The sequence below is a fragment of the Magnolia sinica genome, chromosome 18 (assembly GCF_029962835.1).
Source record: "Magnolia sinica isolate HGM2019 chromosome 18, MsV1, whole genome shotgun sequence".
Lineage (NCBI taxonomy): Eukaryota > Viridiplantae > Streptophyta > Magnoliopsida > Magnoliales > Magnoliaceae > Magnolia > Magnolia sinica.
The window spans coordinates 41,679,769-41,701,774 of NC_080590.1; the positions used below are offsets into that span (position 1 = coordinate 41,679,769).

The window sequence follows — 22,006 nt, forward strand, 5'->3', positions numbered from 1 at the left end:
TCTTTTATAGAGTCTGTGGAGAGGGAGTTTGAAACCCATCACAACTCTCTCTCTCATGCTCCACGTTGTAGCATCCTAGTTCAACTCAAACTGCTGTCTGCGTAAGACAGCTATAGCATTCCAGCCCTAGTACGCAGAGCTGCGCAGATAGATTGCGCAGTGCATCACCTGAAGTGGGGCCCATTGGTCTACTCAATCATCCAGTCCAACTGTATAACAATCCAGACCGTTGATCAGTGAGGCCCACTAAATAGAGTTCTTACATTCTCCCACTTGGGCCTCATTGAGCAACGTCAATGATAGTCATACATATAATAATTTTGTAAACAAGTTTTGATATTTTAAGAAAATATCTGAATGGTTAACCAATGAAAACAGTTGGACAATATGAGTAATGCTATTCAATCTGGTCCATCAAAACAGTCAGTATCGAAACGCGGTAGTCATCACAACATTTAATTTAGGCGAAGTGAGTCTAAGCGCGATCACAAATACTTTCAATCTTAACGACATAGATCATGAACTAGGAAATGTGGTATAAGGATTACACACTTTAGTGTGATAATATGTGCCTATCCTTAAGAGGTCCTGAAGTTTTTTTTTTCATGTCTCCAACGAGACATAACTGTAGTTCCACTTATTCAAAATTTGCGCAAATATATAAATAAGCAGAAATAAATCTTTATATCAAAATCATCCAAACAAACTGTATAAAATGAGATCTCTAAGTGTCTGTGAAAATCAAAGTACGCTCAACTCCCACTAACTGAAAACATCTGTGGGATCAATGACTCCCATGGATGTTACATGCTCCTGAAATGGCGTGATAGGGAGCCCTTTAGTGAGCGGATCTGCAATCATCTGCTTAGTGCCGATGAATTCCACGGACACTTGATGATTCTGAACCCTTTCCTTTACAACAAGATACTTGATGTCGATATGCCTCGACCTTGACGAATGCTTGTTGTTACTAGAGAAGGAAATAACCAATTATCGCAAAATATTCTCAACGGTTTCGGGATATGCTCCAGACTGCAAACCCGAGAAGAAACTCTGTAACCATAGTGCTGATTAGATGCCTCATGGCAAGCAATAAATTCGGCTTCCATAGGATGAGACGGTGGTAGATTATTTCACGCTTTTCCATGACACAGCTCCTCCCACCATCATGAAGATGTATCCTGAAGTAGACTTCTTAGTATCGACGCAGCCTGCGAAGTCTGCATCTGAATACCCGATCAACTCCAACTGATCAGACCTTCTGTATGTGAGTCCGAAGTCTTTTGTTCTCTGAAGATACCGTAATACTTTCTTTGCAGCTATCCAATGTTGCATTCCTGGATTAGATAGATATCTTCCCAACATTCCAGTGACAAAGGCAATGTCTGGTCGCGTACAAACTTGAGCATACATGATGCTCCCTACTACTGATGCGTACGGAAATACTTTCATTCGATTCTTTTCTAAATCATTCTTTGGGCACTGAAATAAACCAAATTTGTCGCCCTTCACAATGGGCGACTTTCCTGAAGCACAATTTTGCATGCCATACCTTTCGAGTACCCTAGCAAGATAGGTCCTCTGTGACAAGCTGAGCAGTCCAAGTGTTCTGTCACGGAGAATCTCAATGCCGATAACGTAAGAAGCTTCACCAAGGTCTTTCATTTCAAACTTTTGAGATAAAAATTTCTTGGTATCGCTCAACATCCTGGTATCACTGCTAGCTAACAGAATGTCATCAACATACAAAATCATTATAACGAACTTACTCCCACTGGTTTTAATGTAGATGCATTCATCTGCAGTGTTTTCTACAAAGCCATATGAAGAAATTACTTCATGAAACTTAAGGTACCACTGCCGTGATGCCTGTTTCAACCCATAGATGGACTTCTTAAGTTTGCAAACCAAATGTTCTGCGCCAGTGGCTACAAAACCTTCGGGCTGCAACATGTATACATTCTCATTTAGATCCCCATTGAGAAATGCAGTCTTTACATCCATCTGATGTAACTCTAAATCCATATGAGCTACAAGAGCCATTATGATCCTGAATGAGTCTTTCTTTGATACTGGTGAGAAAGTCTCCTTAAAGTCAATGCCCTCACGTTGGTTAAAACCCTTGGCAACAAGTCTGGCTTTATATCGATCGACATTACCTTTGGAGTCCCGTTTGGTTTTAAATATCCATTTACAACCAATCGGCCTTATTCCAGTGGGTAACTCTACAAGATCCCATACTTTATTGTCCTGCATGGATTTCAACTCATCTTTCATGGCATTAAACCAACGAGAAGGATCAACACTTTGTTTGACTTGTGTAAAGGATTCAGGATCCTTTTCCACCCCTATGTCAAAGTCGTGTTCCTGTAAGTATACGATGTAATCGTCTCGATTTACAGGCCTTCTCTCTCTTTCAGATCTTCTTAATGGTTCAGCTTGTTGGGTCTGATCTTGATTTTCCTCATCAGCGTTTTGTATATGAGGTTCTACGTGGTGCTCTGCAGTGACTGCAGAATCGACTGCATCATTAATGTCCACGTGATCTGGATTGACTATGACAGGAGTCACAGTCCTTTGTTCCTCAAATACAAAATTTCTTATGTTCGTGCTCCCACTGTTTTCAGTGTCCTCAATGAATCTGGCATTCCCAGTCTCAACAATCCTGATGGAGTGGGAAGGACAGTAGAATCGATAACCTTTTGATCTTTCTGGGTATCCAATGAAGAAACAACTTATGGTTCTAGGATCAAGCTTCTTTTCATGCGGGTTATAAATTTTGGCCTCAGCAGAACAACCCCAAACATGTAGATATCGGAGACTTGGTTTTCTCCCATTCCACAACTCAAAAGGAGTTTTGCTTATTGTTATTGGGAACCTGTTTAATATATGAACTAGTTTTGATCGCATCACCCCACGAGAGATTCTGGTAATGTTGAATTGCGACCATACTTCGCACCATATCCATAAGGGTGCGATTACGCCTCTCAACCATTCTGCTCTGGAGTACCAGGCATAGTGTACTGAGCAACAATGCCACAATCCTGTAGGTATTTAGCGAATGACCCTGGATTGCGACCTGATTCGTCATATCTGCCATAGTATTCACCACCATGGTCAGATCTGACAACTTTAATTCTCTTATCGAGTTGATTTTCAACCTCGGCTTTATAGATTTTAAAAGCATCCAGGGCATCTGATTTCTCACTGATAAGGTATAGGTACCTAAAGCGAGAGTAGTCATCTATAAAGGTAATGAAATATTTGTGGCCACTCCATGAGGCTGTAGGGAATGGTCCACAGATATCTGTATGTATAACCTCTAATAGATCTACACTCCTGGTCGCACCTTTCTTTCTCGTTCTAGTCTGTTTGCCTTTTATGCAACAATGCATACTTTATAATCAGAAAAGTCTAGAGAATGCAAAATTCCTTCTCGCACAAGCCTGTCTAATCTCTCACGAGATATATGGCATAGCCGCCTGTGCCACAACATGGAGGAATTCTCATAGTCTAGTCTTCGCTTAGATCCCACTACATTTCCATGCAAGGTATTAATATTATAGACGTGAGAGGCAATCAAGTCTAACTGATATAAGTTGTTTACTAAAGAGCCGGTTCCAACTTTAATCGAATTAAAGTAAATACTAAAACTTTTATTTCCAAAGTGGAACGAATATCCCAACTTATCCAAACAGGAAATTGAAACTAAATTGCGCCTTATAGACGGCACACAGAATGTATTAACTAAATTCAAAAAATGACCAGACTTCAACTTAAGCCTATAGACTCCTATTGCCTCCACGTCAACTTTGACACCATTGCCTACGTATACTGAGCGCTCCGCATCAGTTGGTGGCCTGGCCTGTAGTAATTCCTGCATAGAAGTGCATATGTGAATAGTAGTTCCTGAATCTATCCACCAGGAATCCGCTGACACATCGGTCAGATTAGATTCAAAACAGACAAGAACAGAATGATTACCTTTCTTTATGAGCCAATCCTTAAAACCTTCGCAGTCTTTCTTTAGATGACCCGTCTTTTTACAAAAGAAGCACGGTTTGCCTTTAACCCGTTTGCGTTTAGATCCATTTCCAGATTGATTCTCATGGTTTTCAGATGGAGGACCAGAGAATCCATTATTAGAACCTTGTTTCCTCTTCCTTTTACCTTTATTCCCTGGCCCATGCCCTTGTCCTGAAGTCACCATATTAACATTTTGAACTTTTATCATCTGTCTGATCCTGTCTTCTTCTTGGACGCACTGAGTGATGAGTTCATCCAATGTCCACATGTCCTTCAGAGTGTTATAGTTTACCAGGAACGTGCCGAATTGGGGAGGTAGGTTGTTCATGATCAAATGAACCAGTTGATCATCAGTGAGTACAAGCCCTAGAGCACGGATCTTAGAAACAACTTCGATCTGCTTTACAATGTATTCACGGATGTTGCCTTTTCCATCGTAGGACGAGCGAGTCAATTTATTCAGAAGAATGCCTACTTCAGATTTATCAGATTTCTTGAATCGTTTTCCCATTTCAGTTAGAAAAACTTTAGCCTTATCTGTTTCAGGCATGACACCCTTCATCGATTCAGAAATTGAATATTTAATGACTTTCAGGCATGTATCATTTGATCTAAACCATGCAACCCATCTATTATATTCAGCTTCAGTAGCATTATCAGATGGCTTTGGCGGTTCTGGTGTTATCAGGGCAAGATCTAATTGAAGACAACCCAGTACAACTTCGATGGCGTTCTTCCATTGAGTATAATTAGACCCATTTAAGGCAGGGACTTGATGCGTATTAGTTGGAATTGAGACTGAAATATAAGAGATATACATATATTCACATTAGTTCATAGCTTCACAAAAGTAATGTTGTGAATGTAAACAGATATCAGGCAAAGTTAATCAATTCAGTTGCTAAGGGAGGCATCAACTGAATCTTCTAAGATGAAGATGGGCCCAACCATCACATCTTAGTGAGAATCTGTCACATCATCATCATTCCTCCTGTGGGAGGTAATAATAATATGTTAGTGATCCTCCTGAACATGAAGCTGAGTGATGTAAGTCATGTAAATTTGAGACACTCAACACCTATGGGTGAGATGAGTCTTTCAGTTTTACATTACCAGCACCATTTACTTCACCCGTTCACTTGACTGCCAAACGGTAATCGTCTATGTTTTCGTTACCGTACGCATGAAAACGTGAACGCAACTGTATGCAATCTTTCTGATCCCAATGTTACAAGTCTGTACTTGTAAAGTTTTCATCGATTGAGGTCACTATGGTGGCTAACACAACCAAAACCAAATCTACAAATATAGACTTTAGGATTGCTATTATAATCCTGCCTCTCTATGGATTATATCTTCATTATTCTGATGCGGTCCATAAGTTAGTTGATTTTGACCTTCTGAAAATCCTTAAAGTGAAATAGGTTTCACATCTTATATTCCAACGGTCCATATCAATACTTAAAGATGGGTGATGGGCCTAACTATAGGGCCGAATCAAAGCTATTATTTGATCTGTACTAGTTCAAATGAGCGAAACTAAATCATGCTACTGTCATTCAAATGATAGATGGACTATATATCCTGATGGGCAGATTCATGTATGGTTGTTCATTAGTTGACCAGATCAACTCAAAATCTAATTATAGATGGAAAATAGACAGCCCATATCAAAATAGACAGCTCATAACTCCTTGAATGTAACAGGCTAAATGCTCTTGATTGAACATGTAGATGGTTCATACCAAAATAAAATTTAATGTTGCTGTGGGAACCAGATACTAGGATTGATGGGCCTAGAACGATATTAGGGCCCATCAATCAACAGCCCGTAACCAGAAAACTCCAGTCCGGGTCCTATATTGCAGACCCGTCTTTTATAATCTCAACAGCGCCCTAGCTCTTCTCGAGGCCATCTCCGAAATTTTTCTCACGGAGAGGGAGAGAGAGAGAGAGAGAGAGAGAGAGAGAGAGAGAGAGAGGGAGAAAGAGAGGGAGGAAGAACGAGAGAGACGATCAGCAAGTCCGTCCGACGCGACAAGGAGAGATCAAGCTCCTCTCCTTTTTCAGGATTTCTTGCAGTCACAGCAACATGGCACTGTAAACGGTGTCGGAAACGGCGGTGGCCGCGGCTGCCATTGGTGGACATGAAAGCTCGAGACGCTGGTAATGGCTTCGGAAAGAGGGAGAAAGATGGTGGTGAGCCATCACCTTCGTCTAGCCGTGACGCCGTTCGTCAATGGCCGCCGATCCATCAGGTCAAGGTAAGAGATGAGGTCCGATGGGATAAAATCCCTAATATATTCTGAATCTGGGATTATGGAATTGAAATCCCTAATTTCTGATTTGCATAAAGGGTCTCGAATCCAAGTCCCTAATCTGAAATTCTGATTTTAGGGATTGGAAATTGAATCCCCTAATATTTTAATTTGGGGATTCGAAATCGAAATCCCTAATCTATTCTGGATTTTGGGGATGGGAATCTGAAATTCCCAATTTGGGATTTGGGATTCGAAATCCCTAATTGCAAAATTTGGGGGTTCCGAATTGAACAACCCAATTGATCTCTGAATTTGGGGATTCGAATTCGAAATCCCTAATTCTGGATGTGGAAATTGAATTTCCTAATTGCTTTATTTGTCTTTAGGGTTTTCGAAATTCAAATCCCTGGCCTTAATATTTCTGGATTCAGGGACTCGGAAATCCCTGATATGATCAGATATAGATGAATGTGATCATCCATACCTATGCACAGATGCTCTGATACCAACTGTGGGATCTGATCTATATGCGGAATAGGCCCACGGATCTGTCTGTGCATGGGACATGGCGATCAAGAGGTCGGATAGCTTACCTAGCTGAGACGCCGCCATGGAAGCCAGATAAGAATACCAGAAAACCTGTAGAGCTTAGGATCTTCCTCTCCTTTCTGCAATACACAAGATGGGACTCGAATTTTGCTGTAGTGTAGGATTGGGGACCCAGCTCTCTTTTATAGAGTCTGTGGAGAGGGAGTTTGAAACCCATCACAACTCTCTCTCTCATGCTCCACGTTGTAGCATCCTAGTTCAACTCAAACTGCTGTCTGCGTAAGACAGCTATAGCATTCCAGCCCTAGTACGCAGAGCTGCGCAGATAGATTGCGCAGCGCATCACCTGAAGTGGGGCCCATTGGTCTACTCAATCATCCAGTCCAACTGTATAACAATCCAGACCGTTGATCAGTGAGGCCCACTAAATAGAGTTCTTACAGAGTAGCCAATCCGTTCCCTATTTTTCACGCATGTGGTCTACTGATGGAGAATCTCTAATGCGGATTTCAACTTTGGACATCCAATCCTCACAATTTTGACACACTTAGCATGTAATCCGGCTCAGTTTTTTCTCGTCTCCTAAAATGAGCTCACAAAACGGATGGACAATGGACTTCTCACAAACATCACCGTGGAGCCACCTAATTTCTCAGTGTAAGAAGTTAAAGAAAAAGGGTTTCCTAGGAATTCCGCGTCCAAGATTCTGGAGTAAAATACTCTAGCTTAGCGGGCCCACCATGTTATCTGCGTGATGTCAAGGCACGGGCCACTGGCTACTCAATGGTGCTATGTGGGCCCCACCATGATGTATAAGTTTAATGCATGCCATTTATATATTTTTCTGGATCATTTTAGGTCAATAGCTCAAAAATAATGAAGCAGATCCAAAAGTTTGGATTGAAGCTGATATTTGTCTTACCTTCATCACGGAAGTTTTTAATGGTAGGCCATCAGTCACTGCTGCTTTCTTGTCGCATGGATCACTTGAGAATTGGATCGGTCTTACTATTGAGCTATGTCGTAAAACATATTAAGAAAATATAAATGAACAATATAGATAAAGAATATATACCATGATGAGGCTTTCCATCCGTAAGAATAGCTTCCCAATATTCCTGTACTATAATTAATTAAAATAGTATTTAATTTTAATATTACTGAAGTTTAAGGGAAACACTTGTCATGAAAGTATCACATTGGAGGAAATAGTTTAAAATTAATGCACAATTTAATATAGGCCACGCGCTAGTCCATTCTTTTGAAATGATCCTATTATGAGTTTTCGATTGTTTGATGAAAGTGAATGGGTTAGATTGGGCGAAGGGTGACCCTAATAATTGATTTAGCGGAGCTAACCTTCGTTCTCAAAACACCCTCTCAGCTTTCATGGAAAGTTACTATTGAGACAACTGGTGGAGGAGTGTTTTTATCATAGAAAAAGTCAAATAGCTTCTAGAGGATTAAAATAATAACAACTTCTGATGCTGAAGTCAATGATATTATTATGTCATAATTTAGGGCCATTGTAATTAATAACCTATTGTTGTACTAAAATTATCTATACCCATGACTCCGTGAGCAACATGGAAGCGTCTTTGATAGTAAGATAGTTTTTTATAATAAAAATACAATGATAGCAAACATTGAAGGCTCACGTGGGGTCAGACATCCAGGGTAGCTAGTGGACCCTCTAGACGGGGTTAGATTAGAAAATGAACATTGCCATAAACACCTAAAAGGTTTCAATGGTGTACATTTAATCAATCTCCACTGGTATTGATCGTGGGCCCATAAAACCTTGGATCAAACTATTATTTTTGCGCCCCTTTGTCCCATGTCCACGTGTCATGCTCTACGGGTTAGATGGCAAATAAAACCCCATGGTGGGCCTTGGAAATTTTCAATGGTGGCCTTGAGAAGGTTTCAACGATGGCCATTCCATTACAAATGCCTTCTGTGGTGGGGACCACTTAAGTTGCAGATCTGCCTCACATGTGGGGACCCCACCCGCGTGCAGGCTAGTGTTGTTGGATGTAGGCCAGTGGGGCCCACTTGTGAGCAATCACTAGTGGGTACGTCCCATGTTTTCTCCGGTCTCTTCCTTTGAATTAAATTTCAAATTCAAATATGAATTTAATTTTTAATTGAAGATAAGGATTTGATCGGATTATTTGGCCTTATCCAAATCCCACCCAAACTCTCTTTCCTCTGTTATAAAAAGGAATGCGCTTCTCTCGTGAAACGCAATTGAGTCATACAATAAACCGAGAGTATACAGAGAGATATTGTGTGCGCTATAGTCTGTCCATTTTAGCTTGTCCTTGGGACGATCTAATCCATAGATTGCAATCCGGGGCCACTATATACCGTAGGATCAAAGGTGTGAATGGTTCCATCTGCTCCAGTAGTAGACAGGCGGGCCGTTGAAGCACCGCTCTTCTACTTTGTGAGGGTTCCAAACTTCGTGTGGACCGTCAGATCTTGAGGGCTCACCTTCCGCGCTTCCCAACAGTGGTATCGGAGCATTTAACGGCGGATCTCCGATTATTTTCATCTAAAAAGGTAAGTGGCCTATCATTTCTTTTTGGATTGGAATCCAAGGCTGTCAAATGGTATTGGTTCATGTATACCATTTTGTTGATTTAAGGATTGATCCAAGTAATGTATCACATGCGTGTACATCACAATAGAAATATAACACATGCGTGTACATCACAAATATTTGTTATACCATAACTTTTGTACACGTGGGGGGTCATAATGGCTAGTCTACATTATGTCATATCTAAGCATATGTAGAGATCGGTTTGACTAATGTTGTTGTATTGAAATACAACATAGCTATTAGTGGCTAATGTTGTTGTATTGAAATACACCACTAGCTGATGTATTTAAAAAACGGAATGGCTAAGTACACGCATTCTTATTCTGATAAGTGGGTCTATATATGATTACCGTACAATAAAGAATCCATGTGATGTACCCTATGAATATACATTACAGCAGATATATACTCCCACTTTAATGTTGAATGTGGACTGTTGTTGTGTTTTTCTATAATCGACTGTCCATTGGTAGACCACAGATGGAAAGGTTAAGATTGTCCCATGAAGGAAAGTTTGTAGGGTATAGTCCATCCATGGTGCAACTTAATCTACCAGCGGTGTGGATTACCAAACCATGAAAGTATGTAGCATATACCCCATACGTGTGCATCATACCAACTAAATAGTTGTTGAATTAAAGTCAACCACTAAAACATTGCTACTGGTGACGTATCTCACCATACTTGAATTGTTGGTTGTTGTACATGTGATGCCTCATGTACATGTACATGTGTGATGACTCAAGAATTGTTGGCTACTGTTGTACACGTGATGGCTCATGTACATGTACACATGTGATGGCTCATGTACATGCACACAAGTGTATATGCACGTATGTTGGCTGATGTACACGTGTACACATGTTAAGACTAACTTCTCCATATGTTGGCTGATGTACACATGTGCACGTATACTTGGCTGATGTGCACATGTACACGTGTGTACATTTGTTGGCCAATGTGCACGTGTACACATGTGTACACATGTTGTTCTAATAGACAACTTCAACTATATACATAGCATCTGTACACGAATTGGCTAGTGTACATCTTGCCATAGTTGTATTCATGTACGTCAACAACCCATCAATTTCCATAGTTGTATTCATGTACGTCAGCAACCCATGAATATTCATGTGTTGTATTCATGTACGTCAGCAACCCAAATTGAATATTTCCTACATTGAATATTCATGTGTTGTATCCATGTGCAAATCATGTATTGTATTCATGTGTTATATCCATGTGCTATAAAATGTTCATGTGTTGCTTAGATGACAAGATATATGTTGCATCTAAACCGTCTATCCATATGGAGAACTAGTCAGTCAGTAACACATCTGGATCTTATCACGAGGTATGTGTTGTATCCAAACCATCCATCCATCTGGTGAGCTTGAATTTATGACAAATATAATTATCAAGTGGGCCACATGGATGCATGGCATGGATAAACCACATATTTTTGAGATTGGCTCAAAGGAGTTTACTAAGTACGCAATCTAATTTCCATGTCGCCTGTAGCAATGTGGCACATGTACATGGAATAAGGGTCGCTCATCTGGTAATGATGATGCACATATTACAAATACATAATGATGCACAAGTGAAGTGCTGTATGTAATGAATGCATGTATGCTTATGATATAATGGTCCCATGAATTCGTTTGATGCCCCTCTTGTGTAATGTGGCATATGAATGATGTTTCCTTTATAACTTTTTCTTCACTATTGATCAAGAGATCATTAGTGATCGAAATGATCATCAACCATGATGATCAATGTTGATGAAAGGATCCATTATCAACAATGATCATTTACGGTGATGATCAGATCTATCTCTAATGGACATGATCACTAGTGAAGATTGAACTCTCTTCATATTTAAACACTTTCTTTATTTTTTTTCTGATGATAATATATATGATATAATTAGGCTTGACGTGTTTAGATCTTAGGCCCCTACATTTTCCATTAGAAATTACAAAACTTAGTGCTTAGATGCTCCCTAAAATATAAAGGTTGTGCATAACCTGAGTGGGAGTTTATTCTCCTCCACCAAATGATGCATGCAACTATGTAATGGAAGGTTGCACGTTATACAAATTTATTCTTATAAAAGTATTAAACCCATCTTAATTAGAGAACTTGATTGTTCTACACCGCCTATTCGGGTATGTGGACTTTCAGATCTCATTAAGATGTGTTAACTGCTTTTATACTTTGAAAATTTATATAACACATAGAAATGCTGATGATTAGTGTCAATACCTTAAATCTTAGCTAAGTAGTGATACTCATGCAATGTAGAGATGGTCACCAAAGCGTTAATCGTTGAACAGTTGAAAGGACAACATTTCGATGGCAACAACTACGAAGACTGGTCCCGCACGGTGCAATGCCTTCTGGACGAGGACGACATATCTCACACACTCGATGTAGTTCAAGAGGAACCCATCTTGGCTGAAAATGGGAATTTACAAGAACATAGGGTTGCGATGACTCACTATAATAAGTGGCGAAAATAAAATCATTTAGCTCGTAATGTCCTTCTTAGCACTATGCACAAAGAACTCATACCTACGTATGAAGTGCATGAAACCGCTAAGGGAATCTAGGAAGCACTGACAGATGCCTATGCACAGAAGTCAGATGCGAGAGTTAGGGCAATGGAATTAAAATTCCAGGAGTACAGGATGCCTGTCGGCTGCCCCATTAAAGATCATATTCGTAAGATGGAGCAAATGATAGGTGCCCTTAGGAATGTTGGGTGTAAATTGACTGAAAATCAGAAGATTATAGCCATGCATCGTTCCTTACCTGAATCTTGGGCCCAAAACAAAAGAATTCTGAACCATACTGATTCTATCACTACGTTCAGAGACTTTTGTGGCCACTTGGTACGTGAGGTTGAAATGAATGTAATTCAGCCAGGTTCGGCCAAGGCCTTTGTAACGGAGACACATAAACGGAAAGCTAACAATAAACGGTCCAAAGCTCGCAAGAAGGCGAAGAAGAATAATCAAGAACAAAAAACCACAGCACCTGCTCCAAATCTGAAGAAGGGGAATGGAAAGAAGAAGCAGAAAAAGATAAATATAGTCTGCTTTGTCTGTGAAAATTTCGGCCATTATGCTCGGTAGTGTGCCCATAAAAAGACGGTAATTTCTTAATCACAAGATACTTTGTATATAGACGTTTGTTCTGAAATCTTTTCTGTTGATACTATATTGAACGAGTGGATTTTGGATTCAGGTGTAACAAAGCATATGACATAGAGTCGTTGAGGACTCGAGGAATTCTGGCCTGTAGCCAAAGGAAGTTACAAGCTGTACATGGGCAATAACGCTGTTAAATATGTACAAGGGATAGGCGTTCTCCATCTCCGTACGTGCATAGGGCAAACAATAATCCTTTGTGATACTCTTTTTGCACCGGGGATGCGTTAAAATTTAATTTCTGTTTCTAGGTTATTATTTGATGGTTTTGATATTCGATTTTTCGGGACAAGAGTTTCTTTGAGACAGAATAATCTCATATTTGCATGGAAAAATTTAATTTTAGATTTATTTTTTCTGGACGTAAATTATGATAATTCCGAATGAAACTGTAGTATCTCCATCTCCTATCTTGCTTTATCTGCTATGTCGAATGAAACTGTAGTATCTGAATCTCAAAAAAGGCACGTGAGGTTAGGTCACATAGGAAAGGATCGTATGACAAGACTAATACGTTTTGGGAAGACATCGAAGAAACCATTTCCTAAAGCGGCTAGGTCCAAGGGCACACTAGAGATAATCCATTCAGATATTTGTGGACCCTTTAATGTACATGACAGAAATGGATGTCAATACTTTGTCACTTTCATTGACGAATACTCACGCTATGGATATGTGTATCTCATCTCACACAAATCTGAGGCTTTTGATTGTTTTCTTAAATATAAAGATAAGGTGGAAAATCAGCTTGAGAAAAAGATTAAAATCCTTCGATCTGATAAAGGTGGTGAGTATACATCTGAAACGTTTAAATCATATTGTGAAAACGTTGGAATTATTCTACAGTACATAATGGCTTACACTCCACAACAAAACGGTGTTGCAGAGAGAAAGAATAGGACACTATTGGACATGGTTAGATTGATGATGGCACAAGCCAATCTCTCTACCATATTCTGGGGAGACGCACTGTTAACAGCCGTCTACGTCCTTATAGAGTCCCATCCAAATCCATTCCTAAGACTCCATATGAGATGTGGTTTGGGAGGACTCCTTCTTTAGCCAACCTACGCCCTTGGGAATCTTTGGAATATATTTTGCTACCTACTCAGCATAGCGGTAAATTTGATAGTAAAACCATTGAATGCGTGTTCATTAGGTACCCTATACATTCAAAGGGATACATTCTAATTTATGAGGACCATGGAGAATGGATTGAGATAGAATTCTGAGACGTGACCTTCGTTGAAGATAGATACCCAAGCCGAATGAAGCAAAAGGTTCCAATAGAACTTTTTGAAATACCCGATGTATCTCAGGAGAGTAGGAGTTCTGCTCCTCAAGATGAAGATGCTTCTGCTCCTCGAAATGAAGATGCTCTTATAGTTCACCAGGACAGTGAGAGGACATCTCGCAGGCTCCTGAGTTACGTCGAAGTGAATGAGGATTGATTCCCCAAAGATACTTCGATATTGAGGGGCAAACATTCTCTTGCGTTGCAGTTGATGATGATGAACCTGATTCGTATTAGGATGCATTATTATCTTCTTACTCGGCCGATTGAGTAAATGCTATGGACAAAGAGATCGCTTCCATGGAGAAAAATAAAGTCTGGGAACTTGTTGATCTGCCTTCCAATTGCAAAGCGATAGGTAAGAAATGGGTACTTAAGATCAAAAGAAAGGCAGATGGTACAGTGGGCAAGTATAAAGCACGATTAGTTGTTAAAGGTTTTACACAACAAGAAGGCATTGACTACGAGGAGACTTTTTTACCTATTGCAAAGTTCTACTCAATCCGCATGATCTTGTCCATTGTCGCAAGTTTAAACTTAAAGTTATATCAAATGGATGTAAAGACCGCATTCTTAAATGGTGACTTGGATGAAGAGATATACATGCAACAACCCATGGGTTATGTGGACAAAAAGCATCCAAAGAAAGTCTGCAAGTTGTTGAAATCTATCTATGGGCTGAAACAATCTTCAAGACAATGGTACATGAGGTTCCACTTGGCCATCACCACTTTTAGATTCATAATGAGTGAAGAAGATCATTGTGTATACATGAAATGGTCTGGAAGATCTTTTCTAATACTATCTCTATATGTAGACGATATCCTGTTAGCTGGTAATGACATGTAATTGTTGATATTGACTAAAGATTGGCTATTCTCGAACTTTGAGATGAAAGACCTCGGTGAAGCCAACTTTATTCTTGGGGTAAAAATCATCAGGGATCACCCTAAAAAATTTTTAGGCTTGTCTCAAGCAACCTATATACAAAAGATCTTAGAGTGGTTCAGGATGGAAAATTCAAAAGCTGTTGAAACCCCTATGGATAAAGCTACCAAGCTAGATAGGAAATCGTGTCCCCAGACTGAGCCGAGAAATTATCTATGTCCTCAGTACCTTATGCAAGTGCAGTAGGGAGCTTAATGTATGTTATGCTTTACACTAGACCAGATATTAGCTATGCAGTTGGCATATTCAGCCGTTATCAGAGTAATCTGGGACAGTCTCATTGGCAAGCCGTTAAACGTATATTCTGCTATCTCAGAGGAACAAAAAACCTAATGTTGTGTTATGAAGGCACAAACCTCGAGCTCAAAGGATATTCAGATGCTGCTTGGGGTAATGACGCCGACGAGGGAAAGTCTACTTCAGGGTATGTATTCTTACTCGGAGGAGGAGATATCTCATGGTCGAGTAAGAAACAGACATCCACAGCTCTTTCATCTATGGAGGCCGGGTACATTGCATGTTGTGTTGCAGTTCAGGAGTGTGTATGGGTTTGCAGATTTCTATTGAGTCTAGGTGTTGTACCAAGTGTTCGTCAGCTTATATCGCTGAAGATAGACAATACTTCTGCCATTACTTGGCAAAGGACCTTAAACACTACCAGAAATCTAAGCACATTAAAATTAAGTATCATTACGTCCGTGATCAAGTGAGAGATAAAAAGGTCACCCTCAGCTACATTCCTACTAAAGAGATGATGGCTGATCCCATGATGAAACCTATAGCTAGAGATCTATTTCAGGTTCACGTCAGGTAGATGGGATTGAGGAAAGTTTGAATGATGTACTTATTTTGTAAGACATTCGATCTTTCATGAATAATATATTTCTTTTATTCAGTATTGAATACTAATATAAACTAGGTATGTAGATCATCAGCATTTACCTTGAGATCATGTAGGATTTCTATTTTTTGTCGGTAGGCCGATCACCCACTCGCACGGATTGACCAACCTTGAATGTACAAGAGAGGTACATTTGGGGCTATGTTTATACATTGAGGTATGAACTTCCCTTTATTGTGAATAATAGAGGATGAGGATTTGAATGAGTCGTATCCGCCTACAATCTTATAAAGATTGTAGATGAGACTGATACAGTCGAATAACGTAATCACACCATTCTGTTACATGCGATCAATGTTATGGCCTGAAATTAAAGCCAGGTTATGAGGTTATGAGATGAGTCGTACCTCATGTGGAATGACCTACGTATTGTAGACACAACATTCACCTAGTATTGTCTACTTTACGACGTAGATTGTAGCGACGTGCTGGGACCTTTTACCTGCAGATTGCTTTGATTCGATCTAATCACTGCAACGTGCGAGTAGCCAATCCCGTAGGTGACTCTTTGTGTCCTTAGCTACTCTCTTCTTATGTATATGAGGATGAGATTGAGTGTTGCTACTTTAGTGTAGTATGACGAAAGGTCTTTGATTGGCCAGACTCAGTTACGCTAGGAAAGCAGCTTGATTAATTCCAAATTACACATCTGCGTGGGGAAGATCCCGTGACAGCTACACCAAGTTTCTAGAACTATAAATACGCACTTGAAGACTTATCTGCCGGTAGTATCGAGTTGTTTTTTATTAGACTTTTGCAAACAGTATATTTCTTAAAAAGCATATATATATATATATATATATATATATATATAAGTATTGATTTGAATTGGTTTTAGTCGAAGTTTGTGAAAATCAAGTTTTCAGAATAACTCGATAAGTTGGATAAGTGCGTATGTTGGTCGAGTACTCCAGATCGGGAGTTAACTTCATCCGGTGTGGTCATGCGGACTAGGACAGGCATTGCAAAACTTGGGTTATTGAGTACTAATCAGGTGGTCCCTTAGTACTTAAGCACCTATGAGAAGATTATGGTGATCCAGCTAGTCCCACGCCTCTAATTCTTTTGATCGCGATGTTTGGTTCTTTGATTGTTATTAGGCAAGTTAGATGGACAAATTTATGTGCCTATCCCACAATGTGATTGAGTGGGAGATGTTGGACGTAGGCCAGTGGGGCCCACTTGTGAGCAATCACTAGTGGGTACGTCCCATGTTTTCTTCGGTCTCTTCCTTTGAATTAAATTTCAAATTCAAATATAAATTTGATTTTTAATTGAAGATAGGGATTCGATCGAATTATTTGGCCTTATCCTAATCCCACCCAAACTCTCCTTCCTCTGTTATAAAAAGGAATGCGCTTCTCTCGTGAAAAGCAATTGAGTCATACGATAAACCGAGAGTATACAGAGAGATATTGTGTGCGCTATAGTCTATCCATTTTAGCTTGTCCTTGGGACGATATGATTCATAGATTGCAATCCGGGGCTACTATATACCATAGGATCAGAGGTATAAATAGTTCCATCTGCTCCAGTAGTAGACAAGCGGGCTGTTGAAGCACTGTTCTTTTGCTTTGTGAGGGTTCCAAACTTCGTGTAGACCATCAGATCTTGAGGGCTCACCTTCCGCGCTTCCCAACAAGTGGGCCATCGTATCAACTGGTTTGATGGTTAACAAACATCTGAGTGACCCACTGAACTTTTGGATCAAACTAATATTTGCCTTCCCTCTCTGCTTTCCACAGTGGAGCCCACTGAACTTTTGGATCAAACTAATATTTGCAGTCTCTTAATCCAGGGCCTATGTGACCCATCAACAAGTTGGGGTCCACAACACATCACCCAAGTGGGCCCCTACATCAGTTTAATGGTAGAGTTCAATCTCCAGCATTTTCTGCAGCATAGTCCATTGGAGATTTAGATCTACTAATTTGGTGGGCAAAATGGATGGACGGTGTGGATGTGATGCACATGCATCATAGTGGGTCCCACCATCGGACGAACAACAACAACATCAATATATATATATATATATATATATATATATATATATATATAAACAAATACATCATAGTGGGTCACAACATCAATATATAAACACAAACACGGTCACAGTGGGTCCATGTAAGAATTATATAAGGTGGGCATTATTGATCAACGGTCTGGATTGTCCTACGGGTTGGATAATGTGATCGGGTGTACTAATGAGCCCCACTAAGTTGTGATACATCCAAAAAATCATGTAAGTGGTAGAGTGCTATAAATGTGATACACACACACAGTGTTTTAAAGGAAATAGGATTACCAATTCATGTGGAGCCTTGGGGAGAGGAGTTTTGATGGGTTTCAAACTCCTCACCCCTAGGTCATGTCTCAAGCCAACACCATCGACAGAAGTTCTAGCCCCATCACATCTTCTCTAGAGGGTATAAGGAGAGGAAGATCTTGGCAATCTGATTTCAGAGTAATGGCGACACAACAAGGTAAATCATCTTCTTCATTGGTCCTTCGTGTCCTTTGCACAGCAAATCCTACAGCTATTCCGCATCTAGGTCTTACAGTTGGCATCAGAGACACTATGCAAATGGTATGGAGGATCTAATCCAGTTGTTAGGGATTCAATTCCGAAATCAGAAACCAGGGAATTGATTCCCAAATCGTATTGCAATTTCAATTCCTAAATCCAGTGACAATTTAGGGATTTTGGAACCCAAATCCCAAATCCAATCAATGTTAGGGATTTCGAAACCCAGATCCTAAATCCAGTCACAGTTAGGGATTTCAGATCCTAATCCCCAATTCCAAGAAGCAATTAAGGATTTCAGAAATTAATCTCCAATATTTGAACATGGATTAAGGATTTAAATAGCACAATTAGGGATTTTGAATCCCCTAATCAAACAGACATTTAGGATTTCACCAAAAATAGGGTCTTGGCATAGATCTCGTCGAACCCTTTCCTGCCATCATCTAGGGCGGTAGCCATTACCAACCTTTAACCTTGCATCAATGGAGATGACTTGCAAAATTATTTTTCAATGTCTTCATCGCTGGCGACCGCCACCACCGTTTTCGTGGCTTTAACATCGTCACAGATGATCCCGTATCATCGGGACTGCTGGAAAGCTAGATAGGAAGGAGATTCAGGGCCTCTCCTCGGCTCGTTAGGCGGATAGAGAGAGGATCTCTCTCTTGCTCTCTCTCAATTAGGGGTGCACACGGTTCGGTTCGGTCCGGTTGTGGGGTGAAATCGGAACCGAATCGTTCCCTACAGTTCTAGGATTTTTGGAATCGGAACCGGACCGTTAGCACCCTAGAACCGAACTGGAACCGAACCGTGAAAATCGGTTCGGTTCTAAGGTTCTGGGCTTTTTAAACTCCAGCCCAATTGTACTTTTTTAACAATACTATTAAGGTCTTGGAACCATACAATCAGGAGTGAATGGATGGGAATGACTTCGTATCAATTCTTGGACGGTTTGGATGTTTTACACACTAGAGATGTGGACACATATATGGCAGTTGAACGGTAACTTATCATCCAACTAGTTACATGGGAGACCTCTTTTTTTTTTTAATAACCTACACGATGCAATCAGATACTAGACACGTGGCTTACATGTAACAGAATCTAAACTGTCCAAATAATGGGACAGAACTCCAAATTTAGATTCATTAGACAATTCTAACCTTTGATCAATGGACATTTTCCTATTGATTTAGACCATCGAAGATTTCTCACTATAATGGTCCATCAAATGTCCACGAATCAGCCAGTTAAGATCATATGCTAAATGATGATCCTTCGATACTAGGCCCACTACTTGGACAGTTCAATTTAAGGTACATGTGTGCCACGTGTAATGATACTGACCGTACATGGGACGTAGCCACACCATCAGATTGACTTGGCAATGCTGTTTATTGAGCTTGGAATTCAATTCAATATACATCTACTTTGTTGAATTTGAATATGTTGTTTTGACCATTCATTAGATGTCCACCGATCAGTGAGTTATGACCTACGTTCATTAGATGTCACGGTTCGAATCTACGGTTCGTGTAATGGTTTGGATCCATGGTTTGTGAGGTTCGGATCTATGGTTCATGTAACGGTTCGGATCAACGGTTCGGTTCGGTTCTACAAGGCCCTAAACCGGAACCGATCCGTAATCAACGGTTCTAGAAATTTTGGAACCGGAACCGAACCATTAGCACCCTAGAACCGGACCAAACCAGACCAATCGAACGGTTCTGGTCCGGTTACATGGTTCTTACGGTTCGATGTGCACACCTACTCTCGATGTCTGTTCAAGAGGCATAGGCCTTTTTGATTGCCTAATCGGGTATGCGAATCCAATTCAGGTCTACCTTAAGGACTTGTATATCTAGACCAGGCTTTGATGCCTTATCGGGTCTACGGCCCCCGATTTGGGTCTGCCTTTAGGACCCGCCATCATGATCTAGTCTCTCTTCTTTGTTATTTTTGATGGGCCTGACTCTGATCATGGGTCCATTGATCTTGACTTTGGGCCATTGGGGCATATTGATCACCCTTTTAGATGCTACTTTTGATGGACCATGTTTAGAAATCTTCATAGGCCCTGTTCTCTACAACCGATTTAGCTCACATTTAATTGAGATTGCTTGTGGTCTTTATTTCCACATCACATGGGCTCTCGATTAGGGCATGTATGTACCATGAACCCACTCATTTTAAGGATTTGATATGATGTGTCCATCTTATGGACACTAATGTACAAATCTATCCAGTTGTCGTCTGAATAGGTTCTATGCCAGCTGTCTATCTTGTGAATGTCAAATATTAGACTTGTTATGCTCTCTGTGAATGTCTTGATCATTCAGAGTCTTGACTCGGCCCAATTATGAGCCCATTACCCATCCTTAGAAGTTGATGTAGACCGTTGGAATTTGATAATGTAACCTGCTTGCCTATTTCTCCTTTAAGTTCCTCAATTTTCCTAAGGTCGACACCAACCACCTATTGGGTCGTATCAGACTAATTTAGATATAATCCATTGAGGGTGGGATTATTATTGCAATCCTAAGTCCATATTCATGAAATTAGATCTGGTTGTGTTAGCCACCATAGTGACCTCAATTGGTGAAATTTTTTATAGGTTAAGACTTGTATAATTGGGATTAAGTTGAAGGATTGCATACAGTTGCATTCATACTTCATGCAGGTGGTGATGAAAACACAGACGATCACCATTTGGCAAAGACATGAACGGGTGGATTAAATAGTGCTAGTAATATAAGGCTGAAAGACTTATCATACCCATAACTGTTAAGTGTCTCAGATTTACATTATTGGCATCACTTCACTTTCATGTTCAGGAGGGTCACTTACGTGCTATCATTACCTCCCGCAGGAGGAATAATGATGATGTAACTGATTCTCTCCAGGATTGGATGGATGAGCCCATCTTCATCCTTGATGATTCAATTGATGCCCTTTCCCCTACCAACTGAATTGATAAATTATGCCTGATATTTGTTTCTATTCATGAATTGCTTTATGGAATGATGCATTAATGTGAGTATATATCTCTTTTATTTCAGTCTCTATTCCAACTCAAATGCGCAATGTTCTTGCCCTAACCAAATCAAATTATGTTCAATGGAAGGAATCAATTGAAATTGTCCTGGGTTGCCTATAATTAGACCTTGCTTTGGTAAAACCAGAACCTCCAAGACCATCTGATAATGCCCTTGAATAAGAAGTTGACCGTTATGAGGCATGGTCTAGATCTAATGAAATGTGCTTCAAAATCATAAAGTATTCGATTTCTGAGTCCATGAGAGGTGTCATTCCTAATGTAGATAAGGCCAAAATTTTCCTGATCGAAATGGGAAACCGATTCAAGAAATCAGATAAGGCCAAAGTGAGTTTTCTTCTGAACAAATTAACCCGCTCATCCCATGACGGAAAAGGAAACATTCGTGAATACATTATAGAGAAGATCCAAGTTATATCTAAGATCCGCTCTCTAGGCCTAGAAATTACAGATGACCAATTGGTTCACTTGGTCATGAACAACCTACCTCCTTAACACGGTACATTCTTAGTGAATTATAATACTCTAAAGGACAAATGGATGTTGGATGAACTGATTTCTCAGTATGTTCAAGAGGAGGATAGGATTGAGTTGATAGGCAAGGCACAAAATGTTAATA

At 40.0% G+C, this 22,006-nt stretch overlaps 1 protein-coding gene and 1 long non-coding RNA gene across 2 annotated transcripts; one reads left to right on the forward strand and one right to left on the reverse strand.

Annotated features, from left to right (window-relative positions):
- Nucleotides 1–3,628: 3,628 nt before the first annotated feature.
- Nucleotides 3,629–4,322, reverse strand: LOC131233616 (uncharacterized). The gene is made up of 2 exons (XM_058230398.1): nucleotides 3,985–4,322; nucleotides 3,629–3,877 (listed from the first exon to the last, which is right to left on the reverse strand). Exons 1-2 carry the CDS (start codon nucleotides 4,292–4,294, stop codon nucleotides 3,849–3,851), a joined length of 339 nt encoding a protein of 112 aa, XP_058086381.1. The 5' UTR covers nucleotides 4,295–4,322; the 3' UTR covers nucleotides 3,629–3,848.
- A 4,847-nt stretch (nucleotides 4,323–9,169) lies between these two features.
- On the forward strand, nucleotides 9,170–12,719 carry LOC131233426 (uncharacterized). The gene is made up of 3 exons (XR_009165241.1): nucleotides 9,170–9,401; nucleotides 11,755–12,605; nucleotides 12,700–12,719. It is a non-coding gene; the product is annotated as an uncharacterized LOC131233426 (long non-coding RNA).
- The last annotated feature ends 9,287 nt before the right edge of the window (nucleotides 12,720–22,006 follow it).